At 44.7% G+C, this 22,381-nt stretch overlaps 1 protein-coding gene across 1 annotated transcript in view; it reads left to right on the top strand.

Moving 5' to 3' along the window:
* Positions 1-22,381, top strand: part of LOC124711675 (flotillin-2) — a 328,442-nt gene that overhangs the window by 271,617 nt on the left and 34,444 nt on the right. The window contains exon 3 of the mRNA XM_047241871.1: positions 14,277-14,509. Within this exon, the coding sequence (XP_047097827.1) occupies positions 14,277-14,509 (233 nt within the window). The remainder of the gene's footprint in view (positions 1-14,276; positions 14,510-22,381) is intronic.

Below are 22,381 nucleotides of genomic sequence, written 5' to 3'. Positions count from 1 at the left end.
ATCATCCATATTTCACTTCCATACATGGCTACACCCCATACAAATACTTTGAGGAAACACTTCCTGACACTTAAATCTATACTCGATGTTAACAAATTTTTCTTCTTCAGAAACGCTTTCCTTGCCATTGCCAGTCTACATTTTATATCCTCTCTACGTCGACTATCATCAGTTATTTTGCTCCCCAAATAGCAAAAATCATTTACTACTTTAAGTGTCTCATTTCGTAATCTAATTCCTTCATCATCGCCCGACTTAATTCGACTACATTCCATTATCCTTGTTTTACTTTTGTTGATGTTCATCTTATATCCTCCTTTCAAGACCCTGTCCATTCCGTTCAACTGCTCTTCCAGTTCCTTTCCAGTCTCTGACAGAACTACAATGTCATCAGCAAACCTCAAAGTTTTAATTTCTTCTTCATGGATTTTAATTCCTACTCCAAATTTTTCTTTCGTTTTGTTTACTGCTTGCTCAATATGCAGATAGAATAACATCGGGGATAGGCTACAACTCTGTCTCACTCCATTCCCAGCCACTGCTTCCCTTCCGTGCCTTTCATCTCTTATAACTGCCATCTGGTTTGTGTACAAACTGTAAACAGCCTTTCATTCCCTGTATTTGACCCCTGCCACCTTCAGAATTTGAAACAGAATATTCCAGTCAACACTGTCAAAAGTGTTCTCTAAGTCTACAAATGCTAGAAACGTTGGTTTGCCTTTCCTTAATATATCTTCTAAGATTAGTCGTATGGTTCGTATTCCCTCACGTGTTCCAACATTTCTACGAAATCAAAACTGGTCTTCCCCAAGATCGGCTTCTACCGGCTTTTACATTCGTCTGTAAACAATTTGTGTTATTATTTTGCAGCCGTGGCTTATTAAACTGATAGTCTGTTTATTTTCACTCCTGTCAACACCTACTTTCTTTGGGATTGGAATTATTATATTGTTCTTGAAGTCTGAGGGTATTTCGCCTGTCTCATACATCTTTCTCACCAGATCGTAGAGTTTTGTCAGGACTGACTCTCCCAAGGCTGTCAGTAGTTCTAACGGAAAGTTGTCTACTCCCGGGGCCTTGTTTCGACTCACGTCTGTCAGTGTTCTGTCAAACTCTTCACGCAGTATCATATCTCCCATTTCATCTTCATCTACATCCTCTTCCATTTCCATAATATTGTCCTCAAGTACATCGCCCCTGTATAGATCCTCTATATACTCCTTCCACCTTTCTGCTTTCCCTTCTTTGCTTAGAACTGGGTTTCCATCTGAGGTCTTGATATTCTTGCAAGTGGTTCTCTTTTCTCCAAAGGTCTCTTTAATTTTCCTGTAGGCGGCATGTATCTTATTCCTAGTAGTATGCGCCACTACATCCTTACGTTTGTCCTCTAGCCATCCCTACTTAGCCATTTTGCACTTCCTGTCGATCTCATTTTTGAGACGTTTGTGTTCCTTTTCGCCTGCTTCATTCACTGCCTGTTACACAAGGATTTCTACTAGCCCTCGTCTTTTTACCTGCTTTATCCTGTGCTGCCTTCACCATTTCATCTCTCAAAGCTACCCATTCTTCTTCTACTGTATTTCTTTCCCCCATTCTTGTCAATCGTTCACTAATGCTATCTCTGAAACTCTCTACAACCGCTGGTTCTCTCAGTTTATCCAGGTCCCATCTCCTTAAACTCCTACCTTTTTGCAGTTTCTTCAGTTTTAATCTACAGTTCATAACCAACAAATTGTGGTCAGAGTCCACATCTGCCCTTGGAAATATCTTACAATTTAAAACCTGCTTACTAAATCTCTGTCTTACCATTATATAATCTGTCTGAAACATTCCAGTGTCTCCAGGCCTCGTCCACGTACACAACCTTCTTTCATGATTCTTAAACCAAGTGTTAGCTATGATTAAGTTGTGCTCTGTGCAACATTCTACCAGGCGGCTTCCTCTTTCATTCCTTACCCCCATTCCATATTCACCTACTACTTTTCCTTCTCTTCCTTTTCCTACTGTAGGATTTCAGTCCCAAATTACTATTAAATTTTCGTCTCCCCTCACTATCTGAATGATTTCTTTTAATCTCATCATACATTTCTTCAATCTCTTTGTCATCTGCGGAGCTAGTTGGCATATAAACTAGTACTTCTGTGGTAGGTGTGGGCTTCGTGTCTATCTTGGCTACAATAATGCTTTGACTATGCTCTTCGTAGTACCTTACCCGCGCTCCTATTTTTCTATTCATTATTAAACCTACTCCTGCATTACTCCAATTTTGTTTTGTATTTATAACCCTGTGTTCACCTGACCAAAAGTCTTGTTCCCCCTGCACCGAACTTCGCTAATTCCCACTGTATCTGACTTTAACCTACCCATTTTCCTTTTTAAATTTTTAACTACCTGCCCGATTAAGGGATCTGACATCCCACGCTCCCATCCGTAGAACGCCGATGTTCTTCCTTCTGATAACTTCGTCCTCCTGAGTAGTCCCCGCCCGGATATCCGAATGTGGGACTATTTTACCTCCGGAATATTTTACCCAAGAGGACACCATCATCATTTAACCATACAGTAAAGCTACATGCCCTCGGGAAAAATTACGGCTGGAGTTTCCCCTTGCTTTCAGCCATTCGCTGTACCAGCACAGCTAGGCCGTTTTGGTTAGTGTTACAAGGCCAGATCAGTCAATCATCCAGATTGTTGCCCCTGCAACTACTGAAAAGGGTGCTGCCCCTTTTCAGAAACCACACGTTTGTCTGGCCTCTCAACAGGTACCCCTCCGTTGAGGTTGCACCAACAGTACGGCTACCTGTAGCGCTAAGGCACGCAAGCCTCCCTACCAACGGCAAGGTCCATGGTTCACGGGGAAGGAGGGGGGGGGGGGGGTGCAGAGTTAAATATCGTATTATCCTGGACAGACCTAGTAGATAGTGTCGGAAGTTTCATGCGGCTTTTCGCGGATGATGCTGTAGTATACAGAGAAGTTGCAGCATTAAAAAATTGTAGCGAAATGCAGGAAGATTTGCAGCGGATAGGCACTTGGTGCAGGGAGTGGCAACTGACCCTTAACATAGACAATTGTAATGTATTGAGAATACATAGAAAGAAGGATCCTTTATTGTATGATTATATGATAGCGGAAGAAACACTGGTAGCAGTTACTTCTGTAAAATATCTGGGAGTATTCGTGCGGAACGATTTGAAGTGGAATGATCATATAAAATTAATTGTTGGTAAGGCGGGTACCAGGTTGAGATTCATTGGGAGAGTCCTTAGAAAATGTAGTCCATCAACAAAGGAGGTGGCTTACAAAACACTCGTTCGACCTATACTTGAGTATTGCTCATCAGTGTGGGATCCGTACCAGGTCGGGTTGACGGAGGAGATAGAGAAGATCCAAAGAAGAGCGGCGCGTTTCGTCACAGGGTTATTTGGTAAGTGTGATAGCGTTACGGAGATGTTTAGCAAACTCAAGTGGCAGACTCAGCAAGAGAGGCGCTCTGCATCGCGGTGTAGCTTGCTGTCCAGGTTTCGAGAGGGTGCGTTTCTGGATGAGGTATCGAATATATTGCTTCCCCCTACTTATACCTCCCGAGGAGATCACGAATGTAAAATTAGAGAGATTCGAGCGCGCACGGAGGCTTTCCGGCATTCGTTCTTCCCGCGAACAATACGCGACTGGAACAGGAAAGGGAGGTAATGACAGTGGCACGTAAAGTGCCCTCCGCCACACACCGTTGGGTGGCTTGCGGAGTATAAATGTAGATGTAGATGTAGACAAGAAGCTCCTTTTTAACGCAGATGTACAGGAGAAACGAACCAAGCTGCTACCTCTTCTCCACCAGATCTACCCTATACTGGCCAGCATGGAAGTACAAACCAGGACCGAGCTCCGTCTTTATTCTGCAACAACCCTACGGCGCTACTTTGTGGCTGCTCACATGGGGGCACTGTGTCCGCCTCATCTTTACGCCTCCTCCAGGCACTCCAGAATCGGTGCTTTCGGGCCGTACTCCATGCACCTCGTTGGGCCTGGATCCAGGACCTCCGCCGTGAACTCGACGTTCCGGCCCCTCTGGGAGCAGATTCCAATATCCATTATGAATCTCCTCAACAAGGGCGAAGCTTCACGTCTCGATATCCAGGCACCTTGACTATGTCAGCTCTGAGGCACCTGCACAGTGGCACAGGGTCGAAGTACCTCGAGCCATTGCTGAAGCTCTTTCATAACGACGTCGACTTGAAGCCGAATAAAGACACAAGAAAAGAAATAGAAAATCGAAATAAATAATCAGGGACCACCACCTCAGTAGGGTCTACGGACCCAGAGCCCAAGACACTATTTTATACTAATAACCACGGACTTGACCCTTTTACCTTCATCACAGAAGTCTATGTATTTTGGCATCACTACACACACACACACACACACACACACACACACACAAACGCAACGCTGTGATAAAATTTCAAAGCAATCAGCGAAGAATTTGAAGAGATAGGCGATTGTGAACAAACAGACATTTACATTTTGATTTATATACACACACATCAAAAAAAGTTTTGCATCACCTCGGTTCCGAGAGTGCCGGAACCTGTACACAAAATTGGAATAGAGATCAACATAAACATCATTTCTGACCTTTTTATTGCTCGTAAAAACCACACATTGCATGTTGTACCCCCATACTGCGAGACCTTCAGTTGTGGTGGTCCAGATTGCTGTACACACCGGTACCTCTAATACCCAGTAGCACGTCGTCTTGCATTGATGCATGCCTGTACTCGTCGTGGCATACTATCCACAAGCTCATCAAGGCGCTGTTGATCCAGATTATCTCTCTCCTCAACGGCGATTCGGCGTAGATCCCTCAGAGTGATTGGTGGGTCACGTCGCCCATAAACAGCCCTTTTCAATCCATCCCAGGCATGTTCGATAGGATTCATGTCTGGAGAACATGCTGGCCACTCTAGTCGAGCGATGTCATTATCCTGAACGAAGTCATTCACAAGGTGTGCACGATGGTGGCGCGAATTGTTGTCCATGAAGACGAATGCCTCGCCAATATGGAGGATGGCATTCACGCATCGCACAGCCGTTACGGCTCCTTCGATGACCACCAGTGCCGTACGTCAGCCCCACATAATGCCACCCCAAAACATCAGGAACCCTCCTCCACCTTGCTGTACTTGCTGAATGCCTGACCGGGTAGCCTCCAAACACGTGTCCGACGGTTGTCTCGTTGAAGGCATATCCGACACTCATCGAATGAAGAAGAGAACGTGATGCCAGTCCTGAGCGGTCCATCCGGCTTGTTGTTTTGGGCCCATCTGTACCGCATTGCATGGTGTCGTTGTTGCAAAGATGGACCGCCATGGAGGTCGGGAGTGAAGTCGCGCATCATGCAGCCTATTGCGCACAGTTTGAGTCGTAACACGACGCCCTGTGGCTGCACGAAAATCATTATTCAACATGGTGACGTTGCTGTCAGGGTTCCTCCGAGACATAATCCGTAGGTAGCGGTCATCCACTGCAGTAGTAGCCCTTGGGCGGCCTGAGTGAGGCATGTCATCGACAGTTCCTGTGTCGGCCGCTGTGATCGTGCGGTTCTAGGCGCTTCAGTCCGGAACCGCGCTGCTGCTACGGTCACAGGTTCGAATCCTGCCTCGGGCATGGCTGTGTGTGATGTCATTCGGTTAGTTAGGTCTAAGTAGTTATAAGTCTAGGGGATTGATGACCTCAGATGTTAAGTCCCATAGTGCTTAGAGCCATTTGAACCAATGTGAACAGTTCTTGTCTCTCTGTATCTCCTCCATGTCCGAACAACATCGCTTTGGTTCACTCCGAGACACCTGCGCACTTCCCTTGTGGAGAGCCCTTTCTGGCACAAAGCTACAATGCGGACGCGATCGAACCGTGGTATTGACCGTCTAGGCGTGATTGAACTACGGACAACACGAGCCGTGTACCTGCTTCCTGGTGGAATGACTGGAGCTGATCGGCTGTCGGACCCCCTCCGTCTAATAGGCGCTGCTCATGCACGGTTGTTTACATCTGTGGACGGGTTTAGTGACGTCTCTGAACAGCCAAAGGGACTGTGTCCGTGATACAGTATCCACAGTCAACGTTTATCTTCAGGGGTTTTTGGAACCGGAGTGATGCAAAACTTTTTTTGGTGTATGTAGATGCAAGACTTGCCCAGAAATGACAGGAACAGAAGACGGAGCTGCAGATGGCCAAGCGCTTAGAAAGAATAGCACTTCTGTCGCCGACTGAGTGAGGCTTGAGCCATTAACGTTAGTGTAGCGTCCAGACTACCGCTGGCGCAGCGTAAAGAGTATAAAACGGTAATCCCGATGGTCGTGGAATCGATTTCTTGTGTATAAACTTTTTTTAATTCCAATTTGTACGCTGCAGTTAAACTGAAATATGATAAAGTAATCTCGTATACAGCGCAATATGCCACAACCCTTTGTGGAAAATTATTGCCAACAGTGTGCTTATGCCTACAAGAGAGTACTGGCTCTTTCGGACAGGGGGTTAGAAGAGCGGTAGATGAGTACGCGGCCAAGTGTGGGATGTCGTCACTGCTTCCTCAAAATCTGGGAAACTTGCAATAAAGCTTTGGCAAAAATTTTTTGGCCTATGTAATGAAGCCGTACGTGCAGGATATCGAATTTGTTAACAGACTCGGTAGTGAAGACATACACACACAAATCCACAATTAAATAACGAGATTTTTCAAGATGGAGAAAGTTTGCCGTCTTACCGTATTAAAGTGATTCTCCGTAACGCACTCCGCTAGCGCAACCATGTCTCTTTCTATAGTGAGGTAAAGAATTAGTTCAAAAAGTTTCAAAACAGTTCTTATCTCACAGACAGACAAAAAGAAATCACATCTCAAGATGACTGCATAAAAGTGTGATACATTCCATAGTCCATCGTCATATATGCGTAAAACAATCATGTAATTGCAAAATTGCGGCGTTTTAAAGTGTGCAAGATCCCGAGAAAACTTCTGTTTCCCTTCTTTCTATGATGAATATCACCCTAGTACGTGTAAATAATCAATTGAAAAGTAATAAAAGTATATAATTTCATATACGAAATTCTCGTGTACGCTTTGTAATATCTTCCTGGAAATTTATTTCCAATCCCAAATTTTCCTTTGCCATTTCTTTTCATGCCCTTTATGAAAACTTCAGTTAATTTTAAACCAAGAGTCGTCGTTATACATGCAGTAGAGGAACCTAAACTGATTGTCTCTCGTAAGGATCCATACTCGTAAAAGAATATTTCAGGCGATACGTGATGTTGAATGAGCGGTGTGTGTGAGTCACATGTTTGTAAACTGCTCATGTTTCATAACAAACAACTTCCGTCTGCCTCGAAGTCAATGGCACTCCCTTGTCATGTGTCTACAATTGGAGTTACTCACTGTTTACATCTCGCAACTGATTGTCGAAGATGGAGCACTGCTCATTACAGAAACTTGCAGACAAGCGCTTAAAGCAGCGTGCAGCACGATGTAGCGCCCAGAAAGCTAAACAAATGGACAGAGAAAAGTTTTGCAACAGGCCTCATCTTAAATGCAAGAAATATATCGTTACGGATTTTCCTTATGAGAAGAAGGTTCGCTTAAGCCACAGAAAGCTCACCAAAGCTCACGGAAAAGAATCGTTCGCTCAGTGGTAATTCACGAGATGGTTTTGTGTCATGTGGAAGATGATTCATCAGTAAGCACCCGTGGACACCCCCGCGAAATGCACATATCGGCCGGCCTGAGTGGCCAAGCGGTTCTAGTCGCTACAGTCTGGAACCGCGCGACCGCTACGGTCGCAGGTTCGAATCCTGCCTCGGGCATGGATGTGTGTGATGTCCTTAGGTTAGTTAGGTTTAAGTAGTTCTAAGTTCTAGGGGACTGATGACCTAACACAGTTAAGTCCCATACTCCTCAGACCCATTTGAACCATTTTTTGCACATATCGACGAATACAGAGTGAGGGAGCAGCACTCGTTCTCGTATCATAAACAACGTGTGAAAGCAATGGAGGCAGGGGGTTCAGTTCTGTCAAACGATTGTCGAGCGCTGTACCGTGGTGCCAGACATAACGCAGTTTGTATTGTTTACAAAAGGGCCATGTCTCAGCTCTGAAAGGCAGACATTTCTTCGCGACCACCTTTCATACATCGTGTACCTTAGATTTAGAAACTAGCACAAATAGTTATATTCTGAAATTAGCGAGAGGAGCCTCCACTGACACACACATATTCACAGAATGACGGCCAAAGGGAAAGAAATTAAAGCTAGAGCCCCAAAACCTCTAAAAATGTGCCGTTTGAAATGTAAAGATAAACTAGACAAAATGATTGTTGAACAGAACACTGCTGGAACACAATTATTGATTGAATATTTGGAGAATCAGAGGAATTTAATGAGTATTGGAGATCGAGACAAAAGGGTAAGTTATGTGATCAGGCTCATTCACTGGAAAGCACCTGCAGCATCACGTAAAATGACCCAGGAACCCGAAAAAGCAGAATGCCATATGGTGACTCATTTGTTTCATTTCCGAGAAAAAGGAGAACGATTTCGCGTTTGCAGAGGATGTTTCATGAATATCCTTGAAGAGTCCCAGATGTTCGTTATACATGCACTTACCAATCGAAAGGCTAATGTCTCTGGAACAACAGGGGAAAAATACCACGCGGTAACAGACACCTTCCTGAGGAACTAAAAGAAATAAGAGATCACATTTCATCATTATAAATCGTAAGACATACACAAAGAAAGTGATAGTGTTTATGTATCTTCACATCTGGATTTACCAACTATGTACAAGCTCTACTGTGATGGAAAGGATAGGCCAGTTTCCAGAGGAATATACGAGAGAGAGTTCTGTAAGACGAATCTCTCATTTAAAGAGCCTAAAGTGAATACGTTTCGCAAATGTGATTTTCTGCATCTTAGAAGGAACCTTGCATCGGTGAACGACGGTTCTATACAGGAAGTTGACGCCGAGTTAGCTGCTCATCACACTGAGGCAGACAATGCATACCTCCAAAAGGACGAAGACAAGAAACATTCCATCTCAGACAGTTCGATGCTGTGTTACACTTTCGACTTACAGCAGTATTTGCCGACCCCTTCTTATAAACGGCCACTGTGGACATACAATTTGACCATACATGATACCTGTACAGGTAACGCAACATGCTACAAGTGGCATTCCACAGAGGGTGCAACTTGTGTTTTCAAGGAACTGTGGTCAGTTCCTCCAGGAATGAAACAAATGACAGTATACTCTGGCACCTGCGGATGGCAGTTACTCTCACGCGGTTGCAGTGTGCTTGTCTGCCGCACACGGAAATCCAAATCTGAATACACTTGATCGTAATTTCGTGGTTAATGGTGACAATCACTTAGAAAATAATGTTGACCATGACCTGATCCAAAAACAAAAGAAGAAGCTGCAGTTACCAGTGGCTCATCCACATGACTGGTATCTACTGGTACGCTCAGTTGGCAAGCAAAGGAAATTTGGAATTGGAGAACTGTCACATACCGACTTCTTAGATTTTGTGGTGTTCTGAAAGACACCTTAAAATTTCGAAAGAAAGATACCGAGGAAAATCTATTAACGTGGCAGGATGTCAAAAGGTTTTGTTATATGAAAAAGTATGGTACAGTGTTTTTGAAAAAGAGTCTCAATGAGGATGAGTTGTTTCAATCAAAATGCTTCATTCGTAGCGGGAAGACAGATGCTCGACTGCACACTGGAGCACGTTGTCGTGGCACACTACCAACTTCAGAAGAAAGATGGAAAGGTCCTTTGGTTCTCCTCCCACTTGCTCCACCCACACTCCGTAATTTTTACAAAGATCTCAAAACAAATGAAGACGAGAACAAGTACCCTGACATTGAACAAATCCATGGGGAATGAATTGGTGCTGCTAACACGTCAATCATTTAGTTACAGACCCTGTACAGACTTAGTTCTGATGAAATTTTTATTTCTTTTATTCTTTTTTTTTCATCACTTAAAATTATGTACATGTTATTGTCTTCAGCAGTCACAATAGTACAAGTCTAATTCTTAGGACAGAAGAAATAGAATGTCACGTAAAACCTTAAATACTATGCTTTGGATATAAATTTCTTCCAGGTAATTATGTTAGTCCAAATCGTTGTTATTAACAACGTGGAAAAAGTTCTTCCACTTGTTAGTTTCACGAAAATCAATAAAAGTTGTCTCCTGAAGAATGCCATTTTTTGGCTTGTAATTGTTTTCCCTGGCAGTCTAGAATTATTTCAAGGATTCTTTCGTTTCTGTGATTACTTAGATGCTTTAATTCGGGGTTGCATCTGTAGATACTTCGAAATAAAATTGATGTGTAAATTATGGGTAGAGGAGTAGTCTGTTCCTCGTCAAAAGGTAGCCAACCTGTCACCTGAGCCCATATTCATTGGTTACATCTCGACTCGTTCTTTGTGTCCGGCCTTGCGCTGGCGTCCACGAGCTCTTCACTGCATGTGGCGGTCTTGGGAGTGTTCGTAACGCAGGGTGTTTCGTTACAGTCTCCTCTCCAGGGATCCCCACTACAGTCCCCGTAGCACCAGCGTCCGCACCAGTGCATTAGTCTGGAAATGAGAACACGATGAAGCGAAACATCCAGGTAAAGCACTGTCTGGGTATAATCTGTTTATCTCAAAGAAAAAATTAACACGCTTGGAAGCGTCCCTATCGTTATTAACAGTACAGTTATGTTGTTGCAAATATTAGTGTGTGATAGAAGGTTTTCACAGTGTTGACTGGAATACTCTATTTGAAATTCTGAAGGTAGCAGGGGTAAAACAGGAGGAGCCAAAACTTGTCGACAACTTGTGCAGAAAGCAGACTGCAGATATTAGAGACGAAAGACATTATAGGGAAGCCGTAATTGAGAAGAGTGAGAGGGTTTTAGGCTCTACCCGGAGTTGTTCGGTCTGTATGTTGAGCAAGTAGTAAATGTTATTAACGAAAAATTTGAACAGGGAATTAAAGTTGAGGAGAAGAAATAAAAACTTTGAGGTATGCTTATAACTTAGTAGTTCTGTCAGTGATGTAAAGGGAGTTGGAAAAACAATTGAACGGAATGGATCGAGAGAGATTATAAAATCGACATCAACAAAAGAAAAAACAAAGGTTATCGAATGTAGACGAATTAAATCAAGCGATGCTGAGGGAATTAGATTAGTAAATGAGACACTAAAAGTAGTAGATATCGAATTGGAAAAAAAAAAGTACTTTTGCCGCAGAACTTCAGTAAAAGAAGGAATTTGTTGATAGGACATATTCTGAGGTGCCAAGGAGACGTCAATTTGGTTATGGATGGAAGTGTTGCGGAGGGGGGAGCGGGGGAGAGAACGTAAAATTATAGAGGGAGAGCAAGGCTTGAGTATGGGTTTCTTCTTATTCTTCTTCTCCTTCTTGCTTCCTCCTCCTCCTCGTCTGTTCCCGTTTCAACGTTGTCGGTATTGTTACGTGGGTTTTGGCAATGTTAGTGACAGTTGGTGGCCGGATGCCCTGTCTGTCTCCTCCATTCACCCCCTCCTCCTTCCCCCCCCCCTCCCCCCCCCCCTGCCGGGATTGAATTTCTGTACCCCTATCTATGTGCATCTAGAGTAGATCTCAAGTTCAAGTATGAGAACGTTTTCTAAGTGTTTTCGCAGCGCTTATCTGAGGCGGGACGTTGGTACCAGCCCCGTATTTACGTGAAAACCATAGCCAGGCTGTCCGACTGATCAGCCCTCGTTGCTAATCCGCGAGGCGAACTCGATCGGGCGAAGGCCGGCACCCCGAATCGTGGAAGCCGCGCGTTAACGCACTCCGCTGCCCGTTTGGGCTCTCGAGTGCAGTATGCAGGTTCAGAATGATTGTTGTTGCTGTAGCTATGCAGAGATGAAGAGGCTTGCTAAGGGTAGACTATTGTGGAGGACTCGCACTGAAGACCGCGTCATCAACATGATCCTCTGGCTGATGCACAGTCCAATAAGTCTAGAGAGTGGGTTAATAAAAATAGAGAAGAATTTTTTAATGCTTCACGTGTTCTGCAGTCCCCCCCGCCCACTTGAGTACAAGGCACAGAGCGTTATACTGCCACGTGAAACTGTCCGACAAGTTCTGCTGTGACATGTTGTTCAACTCGCGCGCCACGTCGGTTGGAGTGTCGGTTATCTACATCTACATCTACATCTATACTCCGCGAGCCACCTTACGGTGTGTGGCGGAGGGTACTTATTGTACCACTATCTGATCCCCCCTTCCCTGTTCCATTCACGAATTGTGCGTGGGAAGAACGACTGCTTGTAAGTCTCCGTATTTGCTCTAATTTCTCGGATCTTTTCGTTGTGATCATTACGCGAGATATATGTGGGCGGTAGTAATATGTTGCTCATCTCTTCCCGGAATGTGCTCTCTCGTAATTTCGATAATAAACCTCTCCGTATTGCGTAACGCCTTTCTTGAAGTGTCCGCCACTGGAGCTTGTTCAGCATCTCCGTAACGCTCTCGCGCTGACTAAATGTCCCCATGACGAATCGCGCTGCTTTTCGCTGGATCATGTCTATCTCTTCTATTAATCCAACCTGATGAGCAATACTCAAGAATCGGACGAACAAGCGTTTTGTAAGCTACTTCTTTCGTCGATGAGTCACATTTTCTTAGAATTCTTCCTATGAATCTCAACCTGGCGCCTGCTTTTCCCACTATTTGTTTTATGTGATCATTCCACTTCAGATCGCTCCGGATAGTAACTCCTAAGTATTTTACGGTCGTTACCGCTTCCAATGATTTACCACCTATGGCATAATCGTACTGGAATGGATTTCTGCCCCTATGTATGCGCATTATATTACATTTATCTACGTTTAGGGAAAGCTGCCAGCTGTCGCACCATGCATTAATCCTCTGCAGGTCCTCCTGGAGTACGTACGAGTCTTCTGATGTTGCTACTTTCTTGTAGACAACCGTGTCATCTGCAAATAGCCTCACGGAGCTACCGATGTTGTCAACTAAGTCATTTATGTATATTGTAAACAATAAAGGTCCTATCACGCTTCCTTGCGGTACTCCCGAAATTACCTCTACATCTGCAGATTTTGAACCGTTAAGAATGACATGTTGTGTTCTTTCTTCTAGGAAATCCTGAATCCAATCACAAACCTGGTCCGATATTCCGTAAGCTCGTATTTTTTTCACTAAACGTAAGTGCGGAACCGTATCAAATGCCTTCCTGAAGTCCAGGAATACGGCATCAATCTGCTCGCCAGTGTCTACGGCACTGTGAATTTCTTGGGCAAATAGGGCGAGCTGAGTTTCACATGATCTCTGTTTGCGGAATCCATGTTGGTTATGATGAAGGAGATTTGTATTATCTAAGAACGTCATAATACGAGAACACAAAACATGTTCCATTATTCTACAACAGATTGACGTAAGTGAAATAGGCCTATAATTATTCGCATCTGATTTATGACCCTTCTTGAAAATGGGAACGACCTGCGCTTTCTTCCAGTCGCTAGGTACTTTACTTTATGTTGCCAATGCTTTCGCCGTACGTGTGAATTTCTGCACTTTGTCGTTTTGTGATAGGTTCGTACTGATAACACCAAGTCGCGTCATCAGTGACGATTTTATTTACAGAAAAGAATTTCAGTCAAGTCTTGGCAGGCGTCCACGTGTCATTGTTTTCGTTCTGGAGTCGAGGTGTCCGAGACAAACTGTGCACACGCTTATCTCTTCTTCGAATTATACTGGAGAAGGTACTGAGCAGTCGGTTTAGAGATGTTGCTCCATTGTGATTTGTGAAACAAGAACGTCGAAACACACTGGCTGCACGTCCAGTTTTTACCACTGCCTGCTCACAACTGACTGGTCGAATGCACGTCTGTTGTATACAGTTTTCAGTTCGAGCTTCCATCGCAATTACTTGGGTAACATTGTTTATAAGCCAGAAATAAAATGAGCCTCGGAATATCTCGGCTGGATGGTATGTGACATTTGATTTTATTGTATCAAAAAGCTAATTTAACAACATAAAATTTGCAGCTTCTCAAGCCATCCAGTGCCACTAAATAGCTCCCCAAAATTGGGCTGAACACAAGATCACTACAAACTCTACGAAAAGTTTATTGTATACTGTCTTCTGTGCTTTAGCTGCAGGCCAACTACGGTCTGCTGCAGACAGCCCGAGTGTAAGAAGAGTTGGAAACAGTGAGTGAGACAGTGGCGTGATGTTGCAGGAACTCTTACCGTCGAGGAGGTGTACAAAGACCGCGACCAGTTCGCGTCGCTGGTGAGGGAGGTGGCAGCGCCTGACGTCGGCCGCATGGGCATCGAGATCCTCTCCTTCACCATCAAGGACGTGTACGACGAGGTGCAGTACCTGGCGTCGCTGGGCAAGGCGCAGACGGCCGCCGTCAAGCGGGACGCAGACATCGGCGTCGCGCAGGCCAACCGCGACGCCGGCATCCGGGTGAGTCCAGTCCTTCCGCACACTGAAGCCGTCCGCCTGTCGGACGTCAGCGTTGACCGTGCCGACTCCGGCGTGGTGCCGAACGCTCAGAAGCGGTGCGACTCGTGCATACGGCGCGTATGGCTCGCCGTGGTGACGCGGCCGCGGCGCGCTGCAGCTGCAGCTGCAGGTGCGGGCCGTAACTGGCTCGCAAGCCACAATGTCTCGAGTCCGCAGCTCGTGGTCTGTTGATCCTCAGAGCAAACGCTTTAGAGGGAATCCCCCTTACATTCATTACGCCAAGACGACTCGTAAGCTTCTGGCGACGGTAGTAGGATCCCGTTGAATATATAAGTGAATTTGATCCAATAAAATTCTCTAGATCCCAAAACAAAAAAAGTATCTAGCGTTGCTGCCTCTGGATCACGAGGTCCCGAGTTCGATTCCCGGCCGGGTTGGGGGTTTTCTCTGCCCAGGGACTGGGTGTTTGTGTTGTCCTCATCGTTACGTCCTCATCATTTGTGTGTGTGGCTCGACTGGACTGCACGGGCGCTGATGGCCGCGCAGTTGGGCGCCCCCCAAACATCATCAGCACTGTTTGGACACGCGTAAAATCCCTACGTTCCCTCTGTCGAGACGCATATTCCTTCGCTCGTCCGCAGGCTAGTGATGTGCTCTGCCCGTAATACAAAAAATAAAAATTTCAGTATCCGTGAGCGTGGTATAAGGCAAAAAGGAAAGTACCGTGTGTAGTCACTAAATACATCGGCTTATAAAACTTACATTACAAATAGTGCGATGCAAATGTACAGTAGTTCTTCACATTAGATGAAAATTATTTCGTCATTCTCACTTTTTAGTAAAACCCTATTGAGTACTAGAATCTTTATAAAAAGTGAAGTAAAAAACGTGAGACAAGAAAGATTATAGAATATTCTTCTATTAAACTAATGAAGTATCTGAACGCATTGGAAAACGCGAAGGTCAGTAAAAAAATATTTGCGTCCAACAATACATCTTGTGTTACCAGTCTGCATATGTGCTCACTAGGCAACACTGACCGTAAAATATATCTGGTCATGTTTTGCATTTTGTCCGCTCCTGAATGTTTTAATCATAGATGTGCTATTAACTCATATTTGATTATAACAAATTATACAAAGGACAACGCGCTCCTGATGGATACTCAATACTTTATTGCCTCGGAATGGCATACTTTCATAATACAAAATTACAGTAATCCATTAACCACCAATATGATGTTTCTCGCCATTTTATTACAACAAATCCTACAATTATCAGCTGGTTTTTGGGATATCCACAGTTTGTTGTTACTTAGAAGCGGCATGTATAATAATTACGGGCTTCAATTGGAAGCCAAAATGGCGTCTCGCGGGTCTGTACTGAAGAGAGACTGCGTCATCTGACGTAGGTAGCGTGCTTCCGTCTCATTGATCAACGTTCATACGCACGTTCTGACATATTACTTATTGCGCTGCACGTTCGGAAAGATTGCCCAACGTATTTTTTTTTCTTCTTCTTCCACGATATGACGTCGGAAACTCGGCACGCTCGCAGCTCAACGTTCGAATCCGCGGCCCGTGTGGCGACGGCTCTTCATAGTCTGCCGCCGTCGTGCTGCCAGAGCGCCGGCGGCTGCTGAACCTCGGCAGTTACGTACTTTGCTGTGGAGGGTGAAGTCTGTTCCTCTTACTCCTTTCCCTCCACACGGCCGTGTTTCTTGTTCGCTTATACCTACAAGACGTTTCTTGTAAAACTGAAAATCTGATTTTTGCGTGGACGTGAATCTCAACTTTTTGATCTGCTTCTAAGAAATATCATTATTCGTGGCGATGTGAGTAAATCGACTTTAATGTATAAATAGAACCGTGGACTTTGCCATCGGTGGGGTGGCTTGCTGCTGAAGAGGGACGGCAGCCTTTTCAGTAGTTGCAGGGGCCGCAGTCTGGATGACCGACTGATGTGTCCTCGTGTAACATGAAACAAAACGGCCTCGCTGTGCTGGTACTGCGAATGGCTGAAAGCAAGGTGAAACTACACCCGTAGTTTTTCCCGAGGGCATGCAGCTCTACGAATCGTTGAATGATGATGGCATCCTCTTGGGTAAAATATTCCGGAGGTAAAATTAGCCCCCCCCCCCCCCCCCCCCCAATTCGGATCGCGGGACGGCGACTGCTCAGGAGGATGTGATCACCAGGAGAGACAAAACTGGCGGTCTGCGGATTGCAGCGTGGAATGTTAGAACCCTTAGTTGGGTATGTAAGTTAAAAAAATTAAAAAGGGAAATGGACAGGTTGAAGTAAGATATAGTGAGAATTAGTGAAGTTCGGTGGTAGGAGGAACAGGGCTTCTGGTCAGGTGAATACGGTTATAAATACAAAATCAATTAGGGTTAATGCAATAATAGGTTTAATAATGAATAAGAAAATAGAAATGCGGGTAAGCTACTATGAACAGCATAGTTAACGCGTTATTGTAGCCAAGATAGACACAAAGCCAACACCCAGGACAGCAGTAAGAGTTTATATGCCAACTAGCTCCGCAGATACTTAATAGATTGAAGAAATGTATGAGGATCTAAATGAATTATTCAGATACTTAACGGAGACGAAAATTTAATAGTCGTGGGGAACTGGAGTTCGATAGTAGGAGAAGGAAGAGAAAGAAAAGTAGTAGCTGAATATGGACTGGGGGTAAGGAATGAAAGAGGAATCCGTCTGGTAAAATTTTGCACAGAGCATAACCTAATCACAGCTAACAATTGGTTTAAGAGTCATGAAACAGTATTTATCTGGAGTGTAGGCATCTATGGAAGGGAAACGTAGACGATAAACAGTTGAGACAGGAAGAGAATAGCTTTTGAAATATGGTGCTACAGAAGAATACTAGAGATTACGTGCGCAGACGACGCAACTAATGGGAAGGTACTGAATAGAACTGGGGAGAAGAGGAATTTGTGGCACAACCTGGTTAGAAGAAGGGATCGATTGATAGAACACGTTCTGAGACATCATGGTACCACCAATTTAGTATTGTAGGCAAGTGTGGGGTGTGTAAAAATAGTAGAGGGAGACCAGAACTGGATTCAGTACGCAGATTCGGAAGCATATAGGCTGCAGTAGTTATTCGGAGATGAAGAGACTTGCACGGGTTACAGTAGCGTGAAGAGCTGCATCAGACCAGTCTTCGGGCTGAAGACGACAACAACGACAGATAGATGATGTTGATGACGATGATGGTGGTGATGATATGTGTCGATTCGCAACGTGCTGTTCAGTAGAGACCTCCACCCTCTCGTACTCTTACTGATTTATGGACAGCCCTGCACGATTCATGTTGTCAGTTCCGTCGAGCAGACATTAGTCGAGTCCACGTCAAGTCGTTTTGCGGCACTCGTGCGTGCTCGCGGGGGCCCTACACGATGTTAGTCAGGTATACCAGTTTCTTTGGCTCTTCAGTGCACATTTCTTTCTTTGGATCTTCAGTGCACATTTCTTTCTTTGGCTCTTCAGTGTACACTTCTGCCCGTAGATCGGTGAAGCTGCCATTGCCCACGCACGTCGCAGGTGCATCAAGTTCCGTTTCAAGTGTTCAGTAGTTTCTTTCAGTGTAGCTCTATCTCAGAAGCCTTTCATTTGAATTTTCTTACTTTCTATACTAACGCTGACAAAATATCTTTCGTTACCCTGTGTATATACTTTATAGCGACCCAGGGTTTCCGTTAGTAGACAGATGGAATAGTGAGTACTCACATAGTTTAGATGAGTTGGACTATAGCTGAAGAAGGCTAAGCTACATACTCTTATAAGGCGTTCCTGTTTGTATTAAGTTAAGGTAGACACGTTATTGATAGTGTATAAAGCCGTTTATGTGTGTCGAAATTTCCTGTTATTAATCCAAGATACTGTAAAATTTGGTCAAGAGCAGTTGTGACTAGTGGGGTGCGTTAGGAGTTGTGTAGAAAGTGGTTTCGCCGGGGCGAATGTAGCTCTGGAGATGATTGGCAATCTAGCGATGCCCTCTCCGGTAGATGCAAGGCATAAAGACAGTAACATATTAAAAGCGGAGCAAGAATGAGAAGCTGCGTACATCAGGCAGAGTTTAGAAGCTACAAAGGAACTGCAGAGCTTAAGGAGAGTGAGTACGGAAAAGTGGGAAGCGGCAGTTGGCACCAAGGCCATTAGGAAGAGAAGGCGCTCCGGCAGTTTCATTTCTAATGTGGAGAACAGCGCCACATTACTTGCGGGCTATATAGGTTGCAGTGCAGCCTGTGCCCCCAACCACTGCACAAATATACAGCGAGGTTGTATTTAAACGAGGGGGTGGAAGAGCTCTTCTGAACAGCACATTGCAAGGCATCCCATATATGCTCAATAATGTTCGTGTCTTTGGTGGCCAGAGGAAATCTTTGAACTCATAAGAGTGTTCCTGGAGCCACTCTGTAGGAATTATGGGAGTGTGGGATGTCGCATTGTCCTGCTGGAACTACCCAATTCCGTCGGAATGCACAATGGACATGAATGGATGCAGGTGATCAGACAGGATGCTTACGTACGTGTCACCTGTAAGAGTATTAGAGGCCCCATATCACTCCAGCTGCACACACCCCACGCCATCACAGAGCCTCCACCAGCTTGAACAGTTCCCTGCTGACATGCAGGGTCCGTGGATTCGTAAGGTTGTCTCCATACCCTTACAAGTCCATCTGCTCGATGTAATTTTAACGAGACTCGTCCGAGCAGGTAACATGTTTGCATTCATTAACAGTCCAATGTCGGTTTTGACGGGCGCAGGCGAGGCGTAAAGCTTTGTGTCGTGCAGTCATCAAGGGTACACGAGTGGACCTTCGGCTCCGAAAGACCATTTCGATTATGTTTCGTTGAGTGGTTCGCAGGCTGACACTTGTTGATGGCCCGGCATTGAAATCTGCAGCAATTTGCGGAAGGTTTGCACTTCTGTCATGTTGAACGATTCTCTTCAGTCGTCGTTGGCCCCGTTCTTACAGAATCTTTTTCCGGCTGCAGCGATGTCGGAGATTTGATGTTTTACCGGATTCCTGATATTCACAGTACACTCGGGAAATGGTCATACGGGAAAATCCCCACTTCATCGCTACCTCGGAACAAACTCTCTTAAATTTTGATAACCTGCCACTGTAGCAGCAACAACCGCTGTTAACAACTGCGCCAGACACTTGTTGTCTTATACAGGCAGGCGTTGCCGACCGCAGCGCCGTATTCTGTATTTGAATACGCATGCCTGTACCAGTTTCTCTACCGCTTCAGTTTACATGTACTGTATACATGAACATCAAGTAGTTTGCACTTCACAGAAGATGCAAATTGTGTTGTAACAAATTACCACAATACTCTTAACGGAATTATTAAACAGAAAATATTCGAGAAGACGCTCAAAATATCAAAAATACACAATATAACCGGAGAATTCTGAAAACCTACCAGCAGCTATGACGTCACAGCAAAAATCAATTAAGTAGCATTACGAATATTAATTTTTGTTTTAGGATTTAGGCTATTTATTGGTATCTTTCTTATTAAAGGAATATTAAATGTTGCGTGTTGATGCGACCGTCACTAGTTGCGATATTTCTACAACTTTTCAACTGCACAAGTTGCCACCACTGTCAGGAATAGCTACGACAGCGAACTGGAATAGAGGCCGGGTAGGGGTGGGAAGGTATGGGAATCTGTGGACAGGTGTATTATCCAAGAGGTCGATGACTGCCAGTGGTAAAACGACAGAAGTTCTGGTTATCCACATCAAACAGTGTACTCCACAAGCCACTTTACGGTGCGTTAATTTGTAAGAAGAAAACCAAAATCGGAAACTGGAATCACGTGATGACAACTTGTATGATAGATATAAGTGAAATGATTTTTATAAAAGCGACAAGAAATTCCAAGCTATTTTGTGGTCTAACTGAGACTGTATTTTATGTTACGTCACAACCACCGGATAATATATTCAAATTTGTGTTAAAAAAACAAAGAGAGTTCGGACGACAGCAGTCTGTCGAGTGCCTGAAATCGATACCTGTACACTGAGAGTTGCAGAGCAATGGATTCAGGAGAAACGTACCAGGGTTTGTTGCTCCCAGGCCGCAATCGGTTGTCGTGTGGAGTCGAGAGAGGCGCGCGTGCGGTGTGCAGTCACGTGGTGCACACGTGCGGACGTTCTGTTGCCGGTCGCATTAGCCAGAGAACACACGTGACAGTCGAGAGGACATGTGGCGTTAAGGTTTCCAGCCATTTGATCACCACACACGAATTCTCACGTCAAAGAACGGGGTCTAAACAGATGGTTTGCCTGGCATCGTACGAGCGAGGTGGCGCAGTGGTTGGCACACTGGACTAGCATTCGAGAGGCCATCCTGATTTAGGTTTTCCGTCAGTTCCCTAACTCGCTTCAGACAAATGCCGGGATGGTTCCTTTGAAAAGGGGCCCGGCTGAGTTCCTTCCCCATCCTTCCCTAATCCGATGAGACCGATGACCTCGCTGTCTGGTCTCCTCTCCCAAAAGAACCCAACCCTGGCACTGTAACGTCGATGTAATCTCTCCACATTATTGTTGCCAATGATGTATCAATCTTGTGTGCACAGTCAACGACCGACTGCAGTCTCCTTGTGTAGCGGACGATGAACAACGTACACCGCACTTCTGTGGATTTTAGTCGTGGCTATTAAACGTACCTTTATTGCATGTGCCCATTGTAACAATGAGGTCAAATGGACGAAAAGACGTAAAATATTTGACGATTACGTCCATTTCCCAAACGTTAGACGTTGTCGAAGTAACACCTGCGCCCTGTGATTTGCTACCATCGTGATCTCCCCATTAACTTCTGCAGGTAGCGCCACAGTTGCTTCTTCATTTCCCAAGATGGCACCTCTCTCTCTCTCTCTGTATTAACCCCAATCTAGAAGGCCACGGCTCACAAGACTTACCACTTATTGTCCCGGTTTCTTCGCTCTTGCCTGACGTTTCAACAGGTTTCTGAATTTCGTTAGCTTTCTTAAATACGCGAGTGCAGTTCTCTAGCACTGTCAGACCGGTAGCCTAGTGGTGGTGCACTTGCTTGGAAAACGGAAGGTCGCGGGATCAATTCAGTCTGCCTTTAAACTAGTCTTCATCTCTCAGTGATGTGAAGATTCTCCAGAAACGAGACGTGGTTCACATTCCACGTTAAACTTTAATTGAGTTTCAGTGTTAGAGCAAATTTTTCAAAGAGATTGATAAACACATTAAGAACTACCATAATCAGTTTTACGATAATACTACTCCAACTGCAGAAACTACAACTGCGTCCAAGCGTCGGTTCTGGCATAAAGTAATTTAAGAGTGTCGGCGACCTGCACAATGCATTCACTCAGTCCGGGAGTACAGCCAGCAGACAAGCGCTGTACCAGTGCCGTAAGGCAATTGCACTTATTGGGACAGCTTTATGCATTTTTATAGCTTCGACCAACAGGTATAAAATTCTAACCAATTGCTTGAAAAAAGCAGAAACTGGTAACCCCATTCTCGTACCAAAATAGACAACCTGTTGGTTACGCTAATTGATGTTGCAAAAGACCTCATACGAGGGTATAAAGAAGTAAAGACGGTACTTTTTAAAATTTCAGAAGACAAAGAAGATTCCGGTAGTACTGTCGGGTGTTACGCCTCGTTGATTCTATTTGTCTTCTTCTTCTTCTTCTTCTTCTTCTTCTGTGACCCTACAGTTCATTGTGGACCTTGACGTCTTCAACAATTATTCACCAGTTACCACGATCCAGTGCTCGAGCTTTCCATCCCATTCAGCCCATTTTCTGCTAGACCTCCATGACTCCTTCTACCCGTCTGGTTCTCGGT

This window comes from Schistocerca piceifrons, chromosome 8 (genome assembly GCF_021461385.2).
Source record: "Schistocerca piceifrons isolate TAMUIC-IGC-003096 chromosome 8, iqSchPice1.1, whole genome shotgun sequence".
Lineage (NCBI taxonomy): Eukaryota > Metazoa > Arthropoda > Insecta > Orthoptera > Acrididae > Schistocerca > Schistocerca piceifrons.
Note: the sequence above shows the minus strand (reverse complement) of the source record. Positions and strands in the feature narration are given on the sequence as shown.